This window comes from Taudactylus pleione, unplaced genomic scaffold (genome assembly GCF_031769625.1).
Source record: "Taudactylus pleione unplaced genomic scaffold, aTauple2 ptg000422l, whole genome shotgun sequence".
Lineage (NCBI taxonomy): Eukaryota > Metazoa > Chordata > Amphibia > Anura > Myobatrachidae > Taudactylus > Taudactylus pleione.
This window is the reverse complement of record NW_028284824.1, coordinates 1,349,084-1,370,848: the sequence shown is the minus strand read 5'-3', so window position 1 is coordinate 1,370,848 and position 21,765 is coordinate 1,349,084. Positions and strand designations below refer to the sequence as shown.

Here is a 21,765-nt window from a genome sequence, read left to right as displayed (position 1 = left end):
TTTGGTGCCTAACCCTAACTAACCCTCCTCCCCCCCCCCCTCCCTCCGCGGCTAGATGCTAGCATTCCCCACTAAACTCGGATAATGGCTGGTAGGTCTTTCGGCGTCTGGATTCTGTTAGGCGTCGGGATTTAGACGTCGGTATCTAGACACCTTTCGTTCTTTAGCCGTTGGTATTATGTCCGGCGGTATGGTGACTACATCCCGTGACTATTCTTTCCAACTTGTCAGTCTTTGCTAGCAAAGAGTGTGCTAGTATAATATGGTGCTTCAAGTACTTATAGTTTGTTGGTTCTAATATCTACTTGTCACACGCCCCTCTGGAGACCCCAGAATCAGACCCCGTTACTTACCGTTGCGGGCGCTGACCCACGCTGTCTTCCGGCTCCCACGCTGTGCGCTGCTTCCTCCTCTCTCAGGGCGGCCTCCGCTGTTGTCCTCCAGCGGGTCCCGCTGCTGTGCTGATTTCACGCTGGCTCCTGCTGATCGCTGGTCCCCGCTGATTACTCCCAGGAAGCGCTGTCCTCCGGTCCATGGGCGCGGCCATCTTGGATTGCCCATGTGACTCCACTACCACCAATGAAGAGTCGTCTTCTTCTCCCTCAGCCTATCAGCTCCCAGCGTCCACTATAAAAGGATCCCCAATGCTGACACAAGTTGCCAGTGCAACAAGTCCCTTAGGTCTACTAAGTGAGCCTCCCCACTGCGCTCCACGGCTATCCAGCCACCCAGCTACCAACGGCTATCCAGCCGCTCCACGTAACCTCCCAGCTACCAACGTCTACCCACGGCTATCCAGCCGCTCCACATAGCCTCCCAGCTACCAGCGTCTACCCACGGCTATCCAGCCGCTCCACATAGCCTCCCAGCTACCAGCGTCTACCCACGGCTATCCAGCCGCTCAATGTAGCCCCCCAGCTACCAGCGTCTACCCACGGCTATCCAGCCGCTCCACGTAGCCACCCAGCTACCAGCGTCTACCCACGGCTATCCAGCCGCTCCACGTAGCCACCCAGCTACCAGCGTCTACCCACGGCTGTCCAGTCGCTCCACGTAGCCACCCAGCTACCAATGACTACCCACGGCTGTCCATCCGCTCCATGTAGCTTCCCAGCTACCAACATCCACTCAAGGCTATCCAGCAGTTCCATGTAGGTGGTAGCTTCCTCTTCTATACGGCTCCTTAGCCGCACCATGCCACTTCTGCATTACTCGAACTCCTTATCAGTTTTCTGCATCTCTCATGCGGAGGAACTTTATCAAGCCAAGTCTCCTCCAGCGAGCGTCTGCACCAAGTAATACAGGTCCAAGGCCCAGTCCGGGAACACAGCCTCTAAATCCCACGATTGTGACACTACTGTAGTATCCGAGGGCACATCTGCTACAGACACAGTGGGGAGGGTTGTGTCTCTCCTGCCAAAACCTATGTTGATATGTGTTTTACTTTATAATTGAGCAATAGAACCCTTATAGAATTTGATTAGAATACTCACAATTGTCTGTTTACACCGCTGACTGCATTGGGCACCTGTTGGTGTTTTTGACAATTGCTACAAAATCAACCAGTAAAGAGATCTCTGCTCCTCCCTTCCCGATGTCATATCTGGCCTAAATGCTGGAACCCCCACACCTTCTCAAATTACTTCCTGACGTAAGCCCGGGTACTCTATTACATTGCCCATGGAGGCAGAACCTCGATCTCTATGCAAGAGGATGAATAGCGGATTAGACTAAGCACATTGGTTTTTTTCCTGCACTGTTATTTTGAGGGCCAATAAACCTAAAATAGAGTTGATCCTATATGAAAAGGCAGCTTTAAATATACACAAACCTGTTTAAATTGTTCTTTCTATAGCCTGATAGTGTGCAATATATTTTAGGTATGGTACAAACAAAGTATAAAATGCAGGCGTTCTATACAGTGACAAAATATATACTATGGAAGACCAGGCTCTTACATGAGAATTGGTACTTGTTGGATTACGATAAAAATAGGTTTGGATGATTGGCGCTACTATCCTTATGTGGTCTTATAAATGAACCGAAAGAAGGTGCAGCCTGGAATAATCGGAACTTTCAACAGAGATCCGGATAAAGATAGGTTTTTTTGTATAAAAGTGTTCCGGCGCTCCCAAGGATCAGTATTATTTTGGGGAAAAAAAAGAATGGAAAAAAATATAGTGTAAATCTGTGATAAAAACCAAAAAAGAAAGTATATAGACATATACTCACCCTTTATAGGTGAGATCAACACCGTGGTCCTATGGTGGTTGCAATAGCAACGATGAATCGATCTGGATGGATCTCAAATCCTGACAGTAGTCGTTATGTGGAGAAAATAAAACATGCCTCCATAGTGCAAATCGGTTGTCATCAAGTCAGAATAATAGTAAATAATATCCTGCTCACCTTATTCCAATTGCATAAACGCCTTAGACATTCATTGTAAATCCTGATGTCCGCCGGTAATGAAAAAATATATATCTCTTAAAAATAATTTTATTTAACTTCCATTAAATATTTTCATATATGGCCATACAAAATCAATATAGATATAAAATATAATATAATTATAGATTATAAAATAACCATAAATAGTGCCAAACCATAATGTAAAAAATGTGAGGAAGGCACCAATAGCAGCAACGCGTTTCACAGACCCTGTGTCTGCTTCCTCAGGCTGGCAACTTGAAAATGAACCTTCCAGCCTTTAAATAGGGGACTGAGGTTCAGACAAATGATGATTGACATATGGTTTATTAACTTAAAATATACATCAAAATGCATAGAAAAAATCACCCAGAAAAAAACATTATAAGATATACTGTATATCAAAGAACAATATATGTGTTTTAGACAATGTTTAAAATGAATCCCAAAACTTCATAAGAAGATGGGAGGAGCTGGGTCTGGTGAGACTGCCCTCAATTATCTAAATTTTGGTCTGAGGTTATTTCCATTTCTCAACAAATTCTAGGTTTCCCCGTCCCTACTGATCCCACATTTTGGCTGCTTAATCATTCACATACTTCATTAGGGTCCTACAAGAAATCCTTGCTACGCCATCTTAGCAATGCGGCTTTGTCACGGCTGCCGACACTTGAGACTCCTGGGAGGAGGCAGGCCTACTAAGCACAATAAACTGTGGTGGCTTTAGGAATGACCTTTTCATGAAATCTCGGTAGCACGGAATAAAAGTAAATAGAATTTATTCACAGGAAAAATATAATAGCAACGTCTCATATACAGTCTCAACAACACAGAGGTTCACATAAGCAATAATGAGTGTAGGAGAAAACCCCCATATAGTCTTTAACACAGAAGAGCCAATATGGTAAGGAACCCCGAGTCCAGTATGAGGCGAACACCTCAGGATGGTATAGAGGAGCTTCACCAGGGTGGAACCCTGTAATGATGGAGATCCGGAACAGAGTGAGCCCTGTGATGCTGTGAGGTCAGTGCAGGGTTGAGCCCCGCGATGCAATGAGGTCAGTGCAGGGTTGAGACCTGCGATGCAATGAGGTTGAAGCAGGGTTGAGCCCTGTAATGCGGTGAGGTTCCGGAACAGGGTTGAGCCCTGTGGTGTAACTAGAATCCGGAGCGGGGTTGAGCCCCGCGATGCAGTGATGATAACTGTAACGGTGCAGTTGACAACTGTAACGAAGATGGGTTTGATGTCCACAGTAGTAAGAGACAACAGGCAAAGTAAAGAGTGCAGCAAAAGGTGAAACCACAGTAGTGGAGCAGAAAGCAATACTTAGGCAATGGCTATGCTGAGCTCTGTAGTGCTGCTGGTAACTGGCATCAGAAGTTTAACTGGAACATAAGCTGAGATATAGCAAAGTCCACAGCAACCCACAGGCACAGCAGGGATCTGGCAGGAGTCCAAGAAAGACCTGAAAGTAACGTTGCACAGACACTGAGACACAGTTAGTAACAGGCTTTATACTATGGGTCTGTGATCCATAGGAAGTTCAGAACGTGTGACCCAAATGGAATCAGGTTAGAAATAATGAGCACTCTAGGAATCCCACAACCTGACAACACCTTGGAAACAGATGATCACTTTAACTCTCTACCCCCTATTTGTGAAGAACGCCAGCAAGCAGGATAGCTCCTCCAACTACCACAAAGGAACTTTGGAAAAAGTAATCTATCTTTATGTACTGAAATAGTCGCAGTCCTGACAAGCCTGGGCAATTATTCCAGTACTTTGAAATTCCTGCACCGCTCCTACCCGTAAAGATTGGTTCCAGAGGATGATTACTACATGTAAATGGAAGACCTTTTAAGTTCCACTTTCACCAGTATTTGGTTCCCATGGCTGGAATATAAATCCACCACGGAATTAAAATAAAAAACTTTGTCTTCCATCCCTCATCTCATCCCAGATAATGTGTCGATTTTTTTTTTTTTTTTACTCTGCCAACATCCGTTTACCCCACATACAGTGACTTTTCCTTCCTCCCCCCCTCTGTCCCATGATCCCTACTCTTTTTTTGTTAATTTTTTTTTATTTTAATTGTATTGGATTCCAATTTTTGTATATGTCTACTTCATTATCTGTTCTGATATGGATGTGTTTGTATTCTTCTTCTTCTGTATATCTGTCCATTTGGAACGTTTAATAAAAACAGAATGCACAAAAAAAATAATTAAATTTTCACTTAATACGGCATCATTTGAAAAAACATACATTACACCATGAATACAATATTAAAACCACTTAATATGGCCAAAGAATAAAATATATGTATAGAAAAGAAAATGTCCTGATGACAAAATAATGTCCACTCTGCCTTAGAACTCCGGTATAATAAGACTCCACTTTTACATGGGACAAAGGTAAGTATTAAAATAGATAATGGACAATGCAATCATCAGTGAGCACAAATGCCGGCGTTTATGGTCTACCTCCCCACCGTATGTTCCCCTCCCCAACTGTACAGGTCTCAACCCCGGGTTCCAGTCTCGGAATAGCGGCAGTGCGAGGGCCGTACCTCAGCTGATTACGTTCCCCATGTGATGTAAAAGGCGCCCACCTGATGTATTAATGGAGGGGTATGTGTGTGGGCAATAACCATAATGGCTTCATTAAAAAAATAATAATAATTTGAGAATGGCAGACCGCTACGGTGGGAGCAAGTTTTTTTTATATTCTGAGTATGCCAGGGAAGGTACAGTGTGTTCTAATTTTCATGTAACTGTATTGCTATCATAGAATGTCTATTTCATACTTTTCATATAAACTGTACAGACATGCTATACATTACCTATGTGTTTTATACAATGTCTGGATTTTACATTTTGCCTGTTACATGTACTGTACAGATATTAAGGGTCTATGTACTAAGCCTTGGAGAGAGATAAAGTGGACGGAGATAAAGTACCTACCCATTGGCTCGGCTCTAACTGTCATTTTTCAAACACCGTCTGTAAACTGACAGCAGTTGATCGGTTGGTACTTTATCTCCGTCCACTATCTCTGTCCAAGGCTTAGTACATAGATCCCCCAGTTCCCTATTAGTCATTTCAGGTTCTGTGTTGCATTCTGCCATACCTCAATAAGTTGAAATCCACTTAGTTCTGTAGATATTATAATAGGTCTGGTGCCTCTCGAGTCCTATTGATATTATACTGTATCTCTCGTGTCTCCTGCAGGCTGTACCAAGCTGTGAAGTTGCTCTATTCCTTTGGAATTTTTATCACCTTTGTGTTGCAATTTTATGTTGCTGCGGAAATTATAGTCCCCTGGGCCACTTCCAGAGTGTCCAACCGCTGGGCGCTCGTGGTGGACCTTTCAGTGAGGACGGGTTTGGTTTGTATCACATGTGAGTTCATCTATTACATTTTGTCGTCTTATTATTATGATGATCATTATTTTTTATTACATTTCATATGTATTTCTTTATATTAGAGTTGTATTAATAATAAGACAGCCCCTTATAATCCAGTGACTAAAGGCCCATAAACAGAGTAGTATAATGACCCCTGCACTACCTCTGTTCTGTGTTCTCCATGCCGCAGCACCTGGAGAGTGTTCAGGCTGAGCAGGTCTGAAGCCAGGGGACTTTATATTAAATAAAAAAACTCAATATAACTTAAAATAGTTTAGAATAATTGCTAGATTACTTTTCTGTGTTTAGGACATTAGTGTTGAATAGTGTACAACAGTGTAATTCTCTTCTCCTCTTAGCCATTATACTATATCCATGTCTATCTTTATATATTTATTTGTGTTTGCAAATTACAGGTGGTCAGCAGTTCAGTTATACCTCTTTTACACCAAAAAACCCGGGTCTGACCTGGGATTTGAAACACGTTTACAACCCGGATCAGACCCCTTTTACACCATGGCACCTTCCTGGTCTATGCCCGGGTCGGCATCGTTCACACCAGGCCAGGTCTGCAATGACCCGGCTCTTCCGGCGTTGCAGTGGACGCTTGGAAATGATGTAATCTCCATGCGCCACTGAAACCGCCCTTGGCGGAGCTGGGTCTGCAGTGACCTGGCTCTTCTGGCGTTGCAGTGGATGCTTGAAGACGATGTAATATCCATGCGCCACTGAAGCCGGCCAATTGGGCAGCATGTGGCACGATCCCGGTAATTGTGACCCAGATCACGCCGTTCCACTGCAGGGTGACACGGGAACGACCTGTGGCGAACCCTGCAAGTTACCAGAGTCTGATCCCCGGGTCCCTGGCCTCAGGTGGATCCGTTTACACTGACATAAATCCTGGTTTGATGCGCGTTCATGTGCATCAACCCGGGATTTTCAGGTCAGTATAAAAGGGATATTAGAGTGACTCTTTCCTGTAGCTTTCAGTTGCAACACTTTATCTTCTATACCTGAGATGATGCCTCACCTTCCAGAGCGTCCTGGTCTACTTCAGTGTTACTAATCCCATCACTCTCCCCATGTCCTGCCAGACATGTGAGCCTGAGTGTGCCCCAGTTGGCTTTGCCAGCTTTCAGCGTTGCAGGAGAGCCTGTAAAGCTGGGCATACATTGTCAAATAAAGTGCCTGTCAGTCTGACAGACATTTATCTGACTGCCTGAGATCTATCAGATATCGCGGCAATACACTGTGAGATAATTCACAATATATGGCCACACAACATCTTGGTTTCCTTCACCACGGAGGAAACCTTTTCCTGTTCCTCCCCTGTGAATGAATAAAGGGAAATGTTGGTCTCTTGGCCCTGGGCAGCAGCAAATGTACTGCCCGATACAGCTTATTAGCAGCTCACAAATTACCGTATCTTTCGCGCAATGCGGGCGATTTTGCGTGACTGAGAGAACGATAATTTGTGGTGGGTCACGCAAACACAATGTACAATTATCTTACTTTCATTAATACTGTAAAATGCTCATTAACACACTTCGGTGGAAAATAGTCCTGATCTTAAGCATTAGTATGAAAAATAGAAAATATACCATGTGATATACATATAATATAACATAATACTTGCAACTGTTTATTTCCTTGAGAAACAGGACATGCTTAGAATACTAGCGATTTTCATTGTCAAGCGGCTAATTTAATCCAAGTCTAACATTACGGATATAGCAAATCAGAATATAGGGGAATGTGCAGTACGGGTCTGCAATCCTGTACGCAGAGCGGCAGCAGACTGTCAATGATTTAACGTTTGCTGCTGTTTCTGGGCGGGGAGGGGAAGGCAACGGCCTCAGTTTCCCGAAATGGAGGTGTGACGCTGCCGTTGGGGGGGAAGCGAAGAGACCAGGATCTTCGTCGGCTGACAGAGATTTCCTGGCCTCTATTGAGCAACTGCGATCGTCCGGCTTCCGTGACTCCATGGTATCGGGTCAGTAATGCATGCAGGAGGCTTGCTGCATTATCATAACAGTACCATGTTCGCAGATGCGATAGCAAAGCCATCCAAGCCTGAAACAACCATTGTATGCAAAGCGTATATATATTTGAAATACCTCCTTTGCTAAAAAAAAGTACCTCATGTCTCAGTGCTGCTGTTTGATCTTAGAGGCTCCTTTCTTGTGAATGCAGTGAGGTGCCTCTGTGATGTCACTGGCAGCTGGTGAATTGATAGGCTGTGTTCACATGAACTTTGGTTCAGCCCATAAAATGGCTGCTTCTACTTTGTGTACATGACTTATACACTTTAAAAGTAGAGACCATTTCATAGTAATTATCATAAATAAATGCGCGTGATAACTTAAACCAGGAAATATTTTCATACGGTCTAATTTCACTGTTCCTTATCTATGTTCAGAATAAAATAATCCTGTTATTCCAGTATATTTTCATTCTCTGCATATGTGCATTATGTAATACATTAGATATTCAAAGGCCATATGAAAGGGCTGCCATAGATTTCATTGTTTTCAAATGTTTATTGAAAATTATATAATTGGTGACTCTAACCAGCAATAACGTTTTGGCGAAACCTCTCTCGGACTTTAGTGTATCTTTGTTTTGTCTTTTGTCCTCTGCCTAACAGAGATATATCCGATCTGGTTCCATGTGTCTCCATTGCGATGCCAGGTTATCCAGGCACCATTATTATGTGCTCTATGTGATGATATGTCCGCATAGTGCTGCTGCGTGCTACAGCAAATCGTTTATAGTACTGAGTTAAGAACAGTCTCCGCTCTCTTTTACTAGAAGGAAAATAATAACTATCACTGATTTTGGTATTATTTTAGCTGTCAGATAAAGCACTGGAGGACATTGTGTGTGTGTATAACATTTCCATGTATTGCCTTGTCCATTATTGGCTGTAGAAGATAATTCCCAGCAGCCATCTGAGCTGCCACGCCCAACCTCTCCCTCATGTCAGCATTTCTTCTCATCCCTTTATTAGGCTATATGGGAAAGATTTCTGGACTGCACACCCTGGATATATATATAATGGGAGGTGCTACCTGATGAGACTAATTGCAGGCACAAAAACAGACAAATCTCAGGTGCACAACTCCAAATTATTAATAATATATAAATGCAATACAATTTTGCAATCAATAGAGGTTTTTAGCATAATCTTGGCCAAGGTTATGGGCCTACCCACCATATCCAGGTAACCTCTGTAGTGTAGGTCCCTAACATACTACGATTCAAATCCAGAGCGGAGGACACCTCCAAACTAGCCCAGCTAAGCCACCCCAGGGCACTGCCATAGTAAGAAAAGTGCAGTGTGAAAGAGATAGTTAGGAGCAGCTACTGCTGCATATAAAGAATGAAAATAAAAAGTGAGGTACATACAGTCAGGTGCATAAATATTGGGACATTGTCAGAATTTTCATATTTTGGCCTCTATTCACCACCACGATGGCTTTGAAATGAAACAAACAAGATGTGCTTTAACTGCAGACTTTCAGATTTAATTTGAGGGTAATTACATCCAAATCAGGTGAACGGTGTAGGAATTACAACGGCTTCTATATGTGCCTCCCACTTTTTAAGGGGCCAAAAGTAATAGGACAAACTAAACAATCCTAAATCTACCTTTCACTTTTTAATACTTTGTTGCAAATCCTTTGCAGGCAATTACAGCCTGAAGTCTGGAACGCATAGACATCACCAGTCGCTGGGTTTCATCCCTGGTGATGCTCTGCCAGGCCTCTACTGCAAATGTCTTCAGTTCCTGCTTGTTCTTGGGGCATTTTCCCTTCAGTTTTGTCGTCATCAAGTGAAATGCATGCTCAATCAGATTCAGGTCAGGAGATTAACTTGGCCATTGCATAACATTCCACTTTTTAGCCTTAAAAAACTGTTTGGTTGCTTTTACAGTATGCTTTGGGTCATTGTCCATCTGCACTGTGAAGCGCCGTCCAATGAGTTCTGAAGCATTTGACTGAATATGAGCATATAATATTGCCCGAAACACTTCAGAATTCATTCTGCTGCTTTTGTCAGCAGTCACATCGTCAATAATTATAAGGGAACCAGTTCCATTGGCATCCATACATGCCCACGCCATGACACTACCACCACGCTTCACTGATGAGGTGGTATGTTTTGGATCATGGACAGTTCCTTTCCTTCTCCATACTCTTCTCTTCCCATCACTCTGGTACAAGTTGATCTTTGTCTCATCTGTCTATAGGATGTTGTTCCAGAACTGTAATGGCTTTTTTAGATGTTGTTTGGCAAACTCTAATCTGGTCTTCCTGTTTTTGTGGCTCACCAATGGTTTACATCTTGTGGTGAACCCTCTATATTCACTCTTGTGAAGTCTTCTCTTGATTGTTGACTTTGACACATATACACCTACCTCCTGGAGAGTGTTCTTGATTTGGCCAACTGCTGTGAAGGGGTTTTTCTTCACCAGGGAAATAATTCTTCTGTCATCCACCACAGTTGTTTTCCGTGGTCTTCCGGGTCTTTTGGTGTTGCTGAGCTCTCCGGTGCGTTCTTTCTTTTTAAGAATGTTCCAAACAGTTGATTTGGCCACACCTAATGTTTTTGCTATCTCTCTGATGGGTTTGTTTTGATTTTTCAGCCTAATGATGGCTTGCTTCACTGATAGTGACAGCTCTTTGGATCTCATATTGAGAGTCGACAGCAACTGATTCCAAATGCAAATGTAACACCTAGAATCAACTCCAGACCTTTTAGCTGCTTAACTGATAATAAAATAACGAGGGAATAGCCCACGCCTGTCCATGAAATAGCTTTTGAGTTGACTGTCCCATTACTTTTGGCCCCTTAAAAAGTGGGAGGCACATATAGAAACCGTTGTAATTCCTACACCGTTCACCTGATTTGGATGTAATTACCCTCAAATTAAATCTGAAAGTCTGCAGTTAAAGCACATCTTGTTTGTTTCATTTCAAAGCCATTGTGGTGGTGAATAGAGGCCAAAATATGAAAATTCTTTCAATGTCCCAATATTTATGCACCTGACTGTATATAATAAACAAACAGTGAAGGGTTAAAATGTGTTATAATGCGGTGCCCTGAAACAGATCAACAAAGGCAATCCAGGGGGACCCACGCCCCAAAAATGAACCAAAGTTGCACTACAGTATATAAAACTTTGGTTCATTTTTGGGGCGTGGGTCCCCCTGGATTGCCTTTGTTGATCTGTTTCAGGGCACCGCATTATAACACATTTTTCTTTTAGAACACATTATAACCCTTCACTGTTTGTTTATTATATATGTACCTCACTTTTTATTTTCATTCTGTATATGCAGCAGTAGCTGCTCCTAACTATCTCTTTCACACTGCACTTTTCTTACTTTGGCAGTGCCCTGGGGTGGCTTAGCTGGGCTTGTTTGGGGGTGTCCTGCGCTCTGGATTTGAATTGTAGTATGTTAGGGACCTACACTACAGAGGTTACCTGGATATGGTGGGTAGGCCCATAACCTTGGCCAAGATTATGCTAAAAACCTCTATGGATTGCAAAATTGTATTGCATTTATATAATTAATAATAATTTGGAGTTGTGCACCTGAGATTTGTCTGCCCTTTATTAGGCTGTCAGAGTTGATGTGTTTAATGAGGTGTTTGTCTTGTCTGTTCCCATAGGATCACTCATACTTTATTTGTATTGATTAATACTTTTCTCTCCTTCTTTTTTACTTTTCTCTGGTAGTGGGCAGTTCCTGCCATTAAAAAAAAAAAATATTAGATACTTAAAGCTTAGCTAGGATTTAACATTGATTTTGGTATTGCGGTATAAAGCTTTTGTATATTATTTCCTACTGCCGTAGCTGATTGATCTGCGTGTAAGGCATAATGGCGCAGTCGGAGGTCTGCCCTACCGTGTAAGACTGACACATCCGTCTCCACCTTTTTCCAGTCTTTCTACCTGTGGCGGAGCAATGGACCTACTACAGGGACACTTGTTTTGTCCCCTTATGTCAACATGGAGTTGGACCATTAACCGCTTTATTACTACTTGTTACTTGTTTTATCTTTAACATCAAAATATCATGGCTACTGCTATGCTTTGGTATTTATCATATTACCAAACACATACTGGTAATAACAAACACAGAATCCCAGATACTCCGTGTGACATGAATGTGATCCCTAGGAAGAGTTCTCCTATAGTACGATCTTCTCATTTGTGCGCCAGTCAGTGGGATCCTGCCTTATCTCCCATGGGATTCTCCCATTGCTACCTCTTCCCCCTACAAAGATTTATTGCTATCAAAACCCAGAGTCAGGATGCAGATTATAAAACCCTCCTTATATAGTTTGGTTGTATGGAGGGAAAACCTTCCTTTTCAAACTTCGGAAATGGATAACAGTCTGACGCTCTGGAAATTCAGGACTGTACACACAGGGTGGACTATATTAGTGTTAAACTATATTGCAGTGTTATGTGTGGGTTTTTGCGTGTGTATTTATTTGATGAGAACTTAGATCACAGCGCTGAGTGAAAATCATTTATCGTAGTCATTCAGTATGTGGATTATGTTTAAACCTCAAAGTAACGCTGGCCTTGGAATCTCCAAACGAATGAAATATTTTCACCTGACAATCATGTCCCAATAAATCCTCTGGCATTCTCCTAGGCAGTATAGAATCTGGGTTTATGGCTGCCAGCTCATAAGAGCCTCAAGAAATTTTCCCTTGCCCTCACAATTAAACTATCTTTACCGATTTGGGTCCATTTTACTAAGGCTTATCATGCGTTCCTTTCACCTTCTCTTTGTCTCATTATGGAACAACCCAGAATTTATTTCAGGCATAAACCACAGGGAATTCTGGGCCTGATTCAGACCCGGTCGCAAGCGCTGTGCGCTCGCAACCGGGTTGATGGAGGGCCAGTGCGCATGCTCCGGGTCTCCCAACAAAGGGGGCGTGTTGTCAATGTTAAGTGACAGCACGCCCCCTTTGGTGGGCGGGCCGGGGGATTGGCTGCCCAAACGGAGGCGTTCCCATGTGAACGCCTCTGTCTGGGGCCGGCCCCATTGACATCACTGAAATCTCTCTGGGGCTTGCGGCAACGAGACCCTACCACAAGGGTCTCGTCGCAAGCGCGATGGTCTTGACCATCGCGACCATCTTCCTGGCCACTCGCTAAAGCTGTGGGTGGTCACCCACAGCTATGCGAGCGGCCAGGAGGCCGCTCAAAAAAAAATATAGCCCGGCCCTGATTCAGAGCGAGCGCTCTGTCAGAGCGTCCGGCTCTGAATCAGGCCCTCTGTGACTAAGCAGGTTATTGTTTCTTCTGAGACTTGCTCCCTCACTGTCCCAGCCTAAACTTGAAGCCGTCCACTCTATATCCTTCCTCTACCAGAAAGCTTTTTTTTCCAATGCCTTGTGCACAACTGTTTGAATTATAGTGCTGGTGGCCAATAAATGGAACTCAAAGCTCCATGGGGCCACTCTACATATGTAGAGAAGCAGAATCTAGCAAATCCACACTGCATATAAATCTATAGTTATATGTGCCGTCTTCAATAGCACGGCTGCCGACTGTTGTCTGGTAGGGCCTACATGTTGGATTTACTGACAAGACTTTCTTATATGTTGCAGCATAAAGCAACATGTCCATCAGCTGGTGCCAAAGTTTAATAATAAAAATAATAGTATTCATCATATTTATTGGCTAGTTACGATTACAGAAACTATATATTTAAATTTATGGGTTTTCTTTGTTTCAGGTGTTTTGGCAATCCTAATTCCTCGTCTGGACATGGTCATTTCACTGGTGGGATCTGTCAGCAGCAGTGCTCTGGCTCTCATCATTCCACCCCTCCTGGAGATTGTCACTTACTATCCAGAAGGTCTTAGCCGTTGGATCATAACTAAGGACATTGTCATCAGCCTGGTGGGTTTCCTGGGATTTGTGCTGGGAACCTACGTGACATTATATGAACTCATTGTGCCAGATTCCCATAACTCCAACGCCACCCTGTATGCCGTACAATGAGGCACTGTTCTTCAGGGAGCTCATCCTAACCTGTCCGGTACTTGGAGAACTATCGTTCAGAATGTTTCATCTGTGTATTTATATTGTCACATCATCTCTTTATTGACGAATGTAACTATTTGGCCTTCTAGCTGCCAATATGTCATGTACAGCATAAAGACCTCTCAAAAAGGAGAAAACCATTGCAGCCATATGAAAAGTATTGCACATTGGGTATTGTGAAATGTTCCATTGGTCTCTGACCACAACCTTGTCTATGATATCAATATTCTTTCTAAAAATTAGTTTTCACAGCTCTGTTTACGAACACATAGTGAAATCCTGTGTAACCATGGTCTTCTGTAGCCCAATCATCAATAATTAAGGATCGCTGTTCTTTGATTTAAGGTAGTGGTGGGCAGTAAGCTGCCCTCCAGCTGTTGATGAATTACACATCCCACCATGCCCTGTAACAGTTTTAGCAGGGCCAAATAGCAAAACTTTGACAGGGAATGCTGGGAAGTGTAGTTTTAAAACAGCTGGGGGGCTGCTTATTGCCCACCCCTAATTTCAGGGATGGTTCAACCAAAAATTTTATTTTTAGATGGCGGTAAAATAAGATAAGTAGTAAACCTACTGAGGCTCCTCAGATATAACTGTCTGAAGGGTCTTATCTCCTTTTCTGAGTAGCCATGAGGTCCTTGACAATGCTGCAGCACCAAGCAGAACATAATGTATTCTGCTCAGACCATTCAAGCTGATAGGAACAGATCGGTGCAGCTCGACTAAACCAGCCCAAAACGAAATGTTTAGTTTAATAGTCATCCATATCACTTCAACACTATTGATCTCACATGCTAATGAGACGCCAACGAAACAACATTGCATCTATGCAGTTTCGTGTCTGTACTGATTGTAAATAATGAGAGCAGTTGGCAGCTGGGAAGGTTTCCCTTTATACAGGACATTAGTTATGTGATTGTAACATTTTCTACATTTCATTTTCTAACCACTATTAGCTTGTCCAAGCTTGTTACAGTTGTGGTGCAGCTTGGGTTAAGTATTGTGTACCAGTATACTACATATAGATGACATTTTCTGGAATATCATTACTTGCTATTTAGAGAAATCTGTTTAGTGCCCTAGACCAGTGGTTCTCATACTCTGTCCTTGGGACCCCCCACAGTTCACGTTTTCCAGGTCACCTAGCAGGTGCACAGCTGTATTCATTACTCACTGACACATTTTAAAAGATCCACAGGTGGATATAATTAATTCACTTGCGATTCTGTGAGGAGACTTGGAAAACATGCGCTGTTTGGGGTCCTGAGGACCGAGTTTGAGAACCTGCGCCCTAGACTGATGTAAGCAAATGTCTGGTTATTGATTTGCCTTGACCGGAGGTAGGCAACCATAGAACAGAGGGTTTGCAGGGATATGGCTCATCAACAGCTGGCAAGCCACAAATTCCCAAACCCTGGCCTTTATTATGGCATATTCCTGCAGGTATTACATAACTCCTGTGTATTGTGCTTTCTAGTCACTGGTTTCATTCTAACTCCATTTATTGCATTAGCTTTTCTAGAGCAGAATTCCAATTAACAACCCAAGTTTATAGGTCATAGGTTCTACATTATAAGACTGATGACAACTAGACCAGAGGTTCCCAAACACGGTCCTCAAGGCTGTCCAAGCAGTTCAGGTTTTAGAGATATCCATGGCTGAGCACAGGTGACTTAATTAGTACCTAAGTCAAATTAATTTAACCACCTGTGCTCAACCATGGATATCTCCAAAACCTGAACTGTTGGGGAGCCTTGAGGACCGTGTTTGGGAACCTCTGCACTAGACGTTTGTTGTAAAACATCCTTTAAATACAGGAACTTTGATTTAGGCCATCAACCATAGGGTTCTATGTACTAAGAGAGATAAAGTGGATGGAGAGAGAGAGAACCTCCTCGCTCCTCACTGTCACTTTACAGGCTATGTTTGAAAAATGACAGTTAGGAGCTGATTGGTTGGTACTTTATATCTATCCAAGGCTTAGCAGAGCACAACCAGTGTATTTCTGCAGTACCACAGTGACAAGCAGAGCACAGCCAGTGTATTCCTGCAGTACCAGTGACAAGCAGAGCACAGCCAGTGTATTCCTGCAGTACCACAGTGACCAGCAGAGCACAGCCAGTGTATTCCTGCAGTACCACAGTGACCAGCAGAGCACAGCCAGTGTATTCCTGCAGTACCACAGTGACCAGCAGAGCACAGCCAATGTATTCCTGCAGTACCACAGTGACCAGCAGAGCACAGCCAGTGTATTCCTGCAGTACCACAGTGGCCAGTAACTGTTCTTTTGTTTGTCATCAACATTTTACCTAAGTCCCTGGTTTGATGTAATTATAACGGGTATCCACTATGTGTCGTTGCTAGCTTTTCACATATTTATAATGAAATAAGTAACTGGCTTGGTGATTCAGCATGGAGCTTTCACATACCTGTTTTTACTTTTTTATTTTAGGTTGTATCATTCTCCGTAACAAAAAAAGGGATTCCTTCATAAACGCATACAAAATAGAATACAAACCAGGCAGCTTAATTCAGGCAAAATAAAACCATTACAATCAAACATTTGCTCTTTACATAATACAGTATTTACGCAAAAGCAGATTTTCAGAGATTCAGTGATATTAAAGCTTTGAGTCTTTAGCACGTCCTATAATGCGTTCCAAGGCGGTGTGATTTGCTATTACTCCGAATCTCCTCTACCTCCTAATTCTGTTATTCCACTATCGATTGTAAACTAGGTAGCAGGGCTCTCTCGCCTCTGTCTATTCTTAGCCAGTCTCATTTTATTACTGCCTGCGCTGATCCCAGTTGTAAAACGCCATGGAATAGGATGGTGTTATATAAATAAATGTTAGTTAAAATAATATATAATAATGCATGCGCGGCCCACTAAACATTGGTCAACTCCATAAAAATCAGAACAGCGTCCATCTCTGGAACAGCCCCACTGTAAATATATTTGTATGGAAGAAAGTTTGAATACATATTGTGCTTATATTAAGGATTTAAATTATATAGAACTACTTATAAGGGAAAAATTAGTCTGAAAATCCTTTGTGGATTTTTTAAAACACGAGAGCTGGTTAGTACTACCTGTTACTATCTTACTAAGACTGTGTTTGAGTGGGTGCAACCCTTCCAACTCTGCTTTTGCGTACCATGAAAGTATGCTGAGATTTATAATTGATTGTATGTATCCTAGGGTGCAAATAGTTAATGCCGGTGGTACTTGTAGAAAAGCCACCGCTATGGCACTAGATCATTTGGTGAATCCCGCATTCTGATTGGTGCCTGCTGGTATTCCTGATTTCTTAAAAAAAAATGTTTTCCTAATTGTTTTGTTTCCAAATCACTTTAATTGATAGAATCTCAAAATGTGTCAGTATGAATCTGCTTTGCAACTGCCAAAAGTCTCTTAACACTTCGACAACCATCGTCTTAATTTAGGAAATTTCCATACAGATAAGTCTTATCACAGATCTTCATCTTGGCTATTAAGTCTCAACAAATAATAATTATTACCCTTTATTTTTGCTTTCCAATAGGTTTTATAGATTTATTTTTTTACACTCTATAATGTTCATCTGAGACCACTAATTATATTTGTTTCAGAAGTGGAGCCCTTTAATTTCTATGTAGTATTTGCCCTCTAAAATTTCTAATCCGCATGTGTCCCTGTGGCCAGTAATAGATTGTATTGAGACACCCACCAACGGCTTCACAAATCCAAGCGACTGCGTACACAGACGCAGATCAGTCGATTATCTGATTTCAGAGTAACTCTATGGTCGTGCAGAATGGCAGTAAAAATGGCTCCGGCGTTTGTGTCACCTCCTCCCCGTTGCCGCCCACAAACTGTTCCTGCCTGTCAAGGATGTGCAGAAAAGGTAGACAGGGGAGGCAGTGCCTCACCTGTCATACACTTTTTACTCCTCCAGAGATTTGACTTAAAAAATGATTAGAATAATACAAAGAAGATTTTTTTTTTAAATGTTTCTTATAATTTTATAGTCAAAACTCTGTAGTATACAGGAAAGGCTCTGCCTCACCTGATCGTTCCATAGTGTAGATGTTGACTGGATAATTTCAGCATTCCATAGGTAGGGCTAGAAGGAAGTTTGTAGTACAATGCAATGAAATGCATCAGTCTATTTTTTTAAGCCACCATATGGACTTACGGAATGCTACTTTTAGTCCATTTGAACTAAAATTATCCAGTCAACAACATCAATACATTTCCTCCTATGTAGCTACCTGCTGTGACATCCCTATCATGGCCACCTTGGATCTGTAGTAATCGGGGACATAACAGGGCTTTCCTGCTCCCTGTTCCAGCCACGCCCCCCCTGCCCGAGAGCATCACGTCATACAGAGGGGGCGGAGTGGCAGCCCCAGTAATTATAGCTCTGATCAGAGCTCGTGGGTTGTTAAGAGCTGCAGGGTGCTTGCCTTGAACTTCCAGATGATGTTCAAGCGGCACTTCAGTAGCTATTCTGGATGCAAGGTGATAGCCAGATGCAGGGGCTTCAGGTGAGCGGCTGCACTGCGCTCTGGGCGGTGGCACCTCTCGCACAGCCCCTAGTTTCGAAACTGGTAGTGATTGATTCCTATTAAAGCGACCACACTACTCATCTGAAAAAAAGTAAAATATAAAGCAAGAAGGGCCTCATATATAACAAGAATATCATTCGTTGATAGAACGTGTTACTAATCTTAAATGGTGCTCCTTCCAATCGGCTCCTGTCATTTCTCAAACACATGACAGTTAGGAGCTGATTGGTTGGAGCACCATTTAGGATTAGTAACGGGTGATAACAAGAATATCACTCATATAAGTGTCCTATTTTCCTAAACAATGTTGTGCCCAGATAGTAACAAATGCTACTGTATGTCATTTTGTTTGGGACTATGAAGTTTTTTGAGCATTTGGAAGACTCTTTAATCAAAACTACTTTTTTAGTTTTACATGGGAGTTCTCTAAATCAAGATTGCTTATTTTCTCCATGACACTTTGTGCTTCTGCTCTCTACCGTGTCTCATACTTGCAGACTGTTTACATATTAAAACTTGGTGTCAAATTGATCAATTAAGGGCTACTGCAAGCCCTAAAAGGGATAACTTTTATCGACCATGGTCATTCTTTATAACAATATAGGAGAGGCTTTTATCTAAAGGATTATGTGTAGTTCTAAGGTAGACTGTATTTGACTGCACAGTGCTATATTCCCGCAGCAATTATGAGGATCTAGGGATTGTATATATGGTTCTGGCACTCTGATTAAAGGATAATTCAACCTGAAATTGAATATTGCAATAAACTACAGCCGGCTTCCAATAGGGTTCCCTGGTGGTCTTGTGCATTCATCAGATCAGATCGGCCAAAGAAAGGGTAGTGTGGCAGCTCTAGCTGGACTGTCCTCACTCCTGGAAGACCCTCGACAGGCAGCATGTTGTTTGCACACAGCAGCCTGAATATGGTAGCATGTCCAAAGGGGAACTTGTCATTAGCAAGATGGCATTGGGACCTGCTTGAACACTGGCCACCAGGTCACTAACCTTTGATTAGGCCTGGCTTGTACTTGGGATATTTCACCCAAACTAAAAATTCTAAAATGATCCTTTAAGCATAACTGGAGTGCTGGGTTCCTGCTATGACCAGTCATTTCTAATCATACCTCCTTGCTCGCTGTAAAACCATATGGGTGGGAGTTATACAGGACAAGTTAAAGAATGTAGCAACAATCTTAAGTTTACAGACCTTTTATGTTGGTAAATCTTTGCACAATATCCAACATCTTTTACGGATAACTACAACTATTCAAATAGAATTAATGGTAGTAATTACATGATGGTGACCTCTAAAATGTTGTTTTTTGTTTCTTTTTAAATTGCCACCTCACAGCGTGAGTCTTGGCTATACAGGTTAGTTGTGTAATGTATGTTTCATACTGTGATTTGAAATGTGTATAGTATGAAATTGAAGCACTGTACTTGGGCGTTGTCTGTATTGGCACTTTACTAAATAAATGATCTTGTAATAGAAATTTTTGTTGTCTTCTCATTTTAATCTTTTTTTTTTTTTCTTTAAAGATAAAAGATGTCTACATTCCGCTTTACTCATATTGTACATAGTACATGCTGCACAGCAATATTACTCGCAATGCCAAATAAAAAACAAAGATAATTGTTCCGGGAGCTAAGCTCCACCAATGCACATCTGTGTGTATCTAACAAATGAAAGTAAAGAGAATTGGTTAATAATATTTTGATAAATTTTCATATTTTGATAAAAAAAATTAAGTCTTTAGCCCAACATCAAGGTTTCCTGCAAGTTCCTACACTACCATATACGTTACACACACACACACCAACCATTATATTGCAGTTAAATGTACTCCCCTCCCAGTTACAGAGGCTAACATCTAGGCAAAGGTTGGCCTATGAGCCACAACACAAAGACCTTCTATAGATAGTCGCCTTGATTAGCAGCAGCCAGGATAACCTGCTGATTTGGAAAAATACCATAGTGCAGGTAAATAGTAGTCTAGAATTTGGGTTAACATTGCTCAGATATGATTGATTAATTATATTTTCAGTTGTAGGGAGGAATTCTTCTTTAAAGAATAATCCTATCTAAAAATGTGATATTTGGAAGTAGTCCCTTCCACAGAACCGAAGGGGTACTGTATGTTAAACTCTTTCCTGCTGGTTCCTCCAGATGTTCCAGGACTCCCAAACTAGAGCCTAAATAAACCTTGTAATTATGGAAGCCGTACATGTAGATGAATGTAATAGCCCTGTCAACTATTTTTATGTGTGAGGATCTCTAAGGCTGGAGCTTTAGAACATCATGGACTTAGGGTTGATTAAAAAAGAAAACTGTCATGAAATAATTCTTTGACATTGGTACAGAAGTGCATGGTTCTTGTTCCTTCTTTATGCACACGCTCAGAATGCCATTAAATCTGAGCCTACGTTAGGTAGTTCCACAGCATTAATTTAATGCAGAGCTGGTAGCACATGGCTTGGCTGTAGTAATGGAGTTCTGAGGGAGTGCTGATCCTGAGCGGGTATGGTACATGTCAACATTGTGAATGTCGACATTTAGTTTTCCATAGACTTCTTAACAAACCATAACTGGAGGTGGTCCCTGCAAAGCAGGGACATAGACTGGGTGGAGTTACAAGATGCTGCAGGGACTTATGGGAAAATTTCCCTCTGTCCCTGCAGTTTTCCGGAAATTTTATGTATTTTCTTCATATAACGCTATTCTGAGTTGGCTATATTTAAAGTGAAGAATTTTTAAGTAATTTAACGCATTTTGCTTTGCTGGATAGCAAAGAGTGTTAAAACACCGTAGAGATCAATGGCTGATCCCTACAGTGCGATACTCCTGCGCGATAGGAATTAAAGGAGAAGATAATTGTGTTATCTTCTCCATTGACCTATTGCTGAATAGTGGATTTACATAAAAAATGTGGAAATGATCGTTTCTGCGTTTTTTTTTTTTATGTAAAAAAAATAATAGCTGAATAGACCCCCTAGGATTTCTGAAAAATACCTAAAGCAGAGGCTGTTGTTTCTGGTTTTGCTCTGGCTACACTGCGATCTATCCTTTTGTCACTGGTGACTTTTATTATTCTGTAATAGAGACTACACTGATATTACGGATTTTTAGGGGGGTATTTATCAAAGCTGGGAGAGAGCTAAAATTGTAAAAAATGTGTTACCAACCAATCAGCTCCCAACTATCATTTTTTTTTAAACAGCCTGCAAAATGTAAATTGGAAGCTGATTGGTAGTACTTTTATCTCTCTCCCAGCTTTGATAAATACCCCCCTTGGGGCC

At 42.0% G+C, this 21,765-nt stretch overlaps 1 protein-coding gene across 3 annotated transcripts in view; it reads left to right on the top strand.

The window, feature by feature from the left end:
- Nucleotides 1–15,529, top strand: part of LOC148506173 (proton-coupled amino acid transporter 1-like) — a 66,517-nt gene extending 50,988 nt beyond the window's left edge. For all 3 annotated transcript variants that reach the window (XM_088447164.1, XM_088447165.1, XM_088447163.1), the window contains 2 exons: nucleotides 5,662–5,831; nucleotides 13,607–15,529. In XM_088447164.1, the coding sequence (XP_088303290.1) occupies nucleotides 5,662–5,831; nucleotides 13,607–13,875 (439 nt within the window). In that variant the 3' untranslated portion in view covers nucleotides 13,876–15,529. The remainder of the gene's footprint in view (nucleotides 1–5,661; nucleotides 5,832–13,606) is intronic.
- The last annotated feature ends 6,236 nt before the right edge of the window (nucleotides 15,530–21,765 follow it).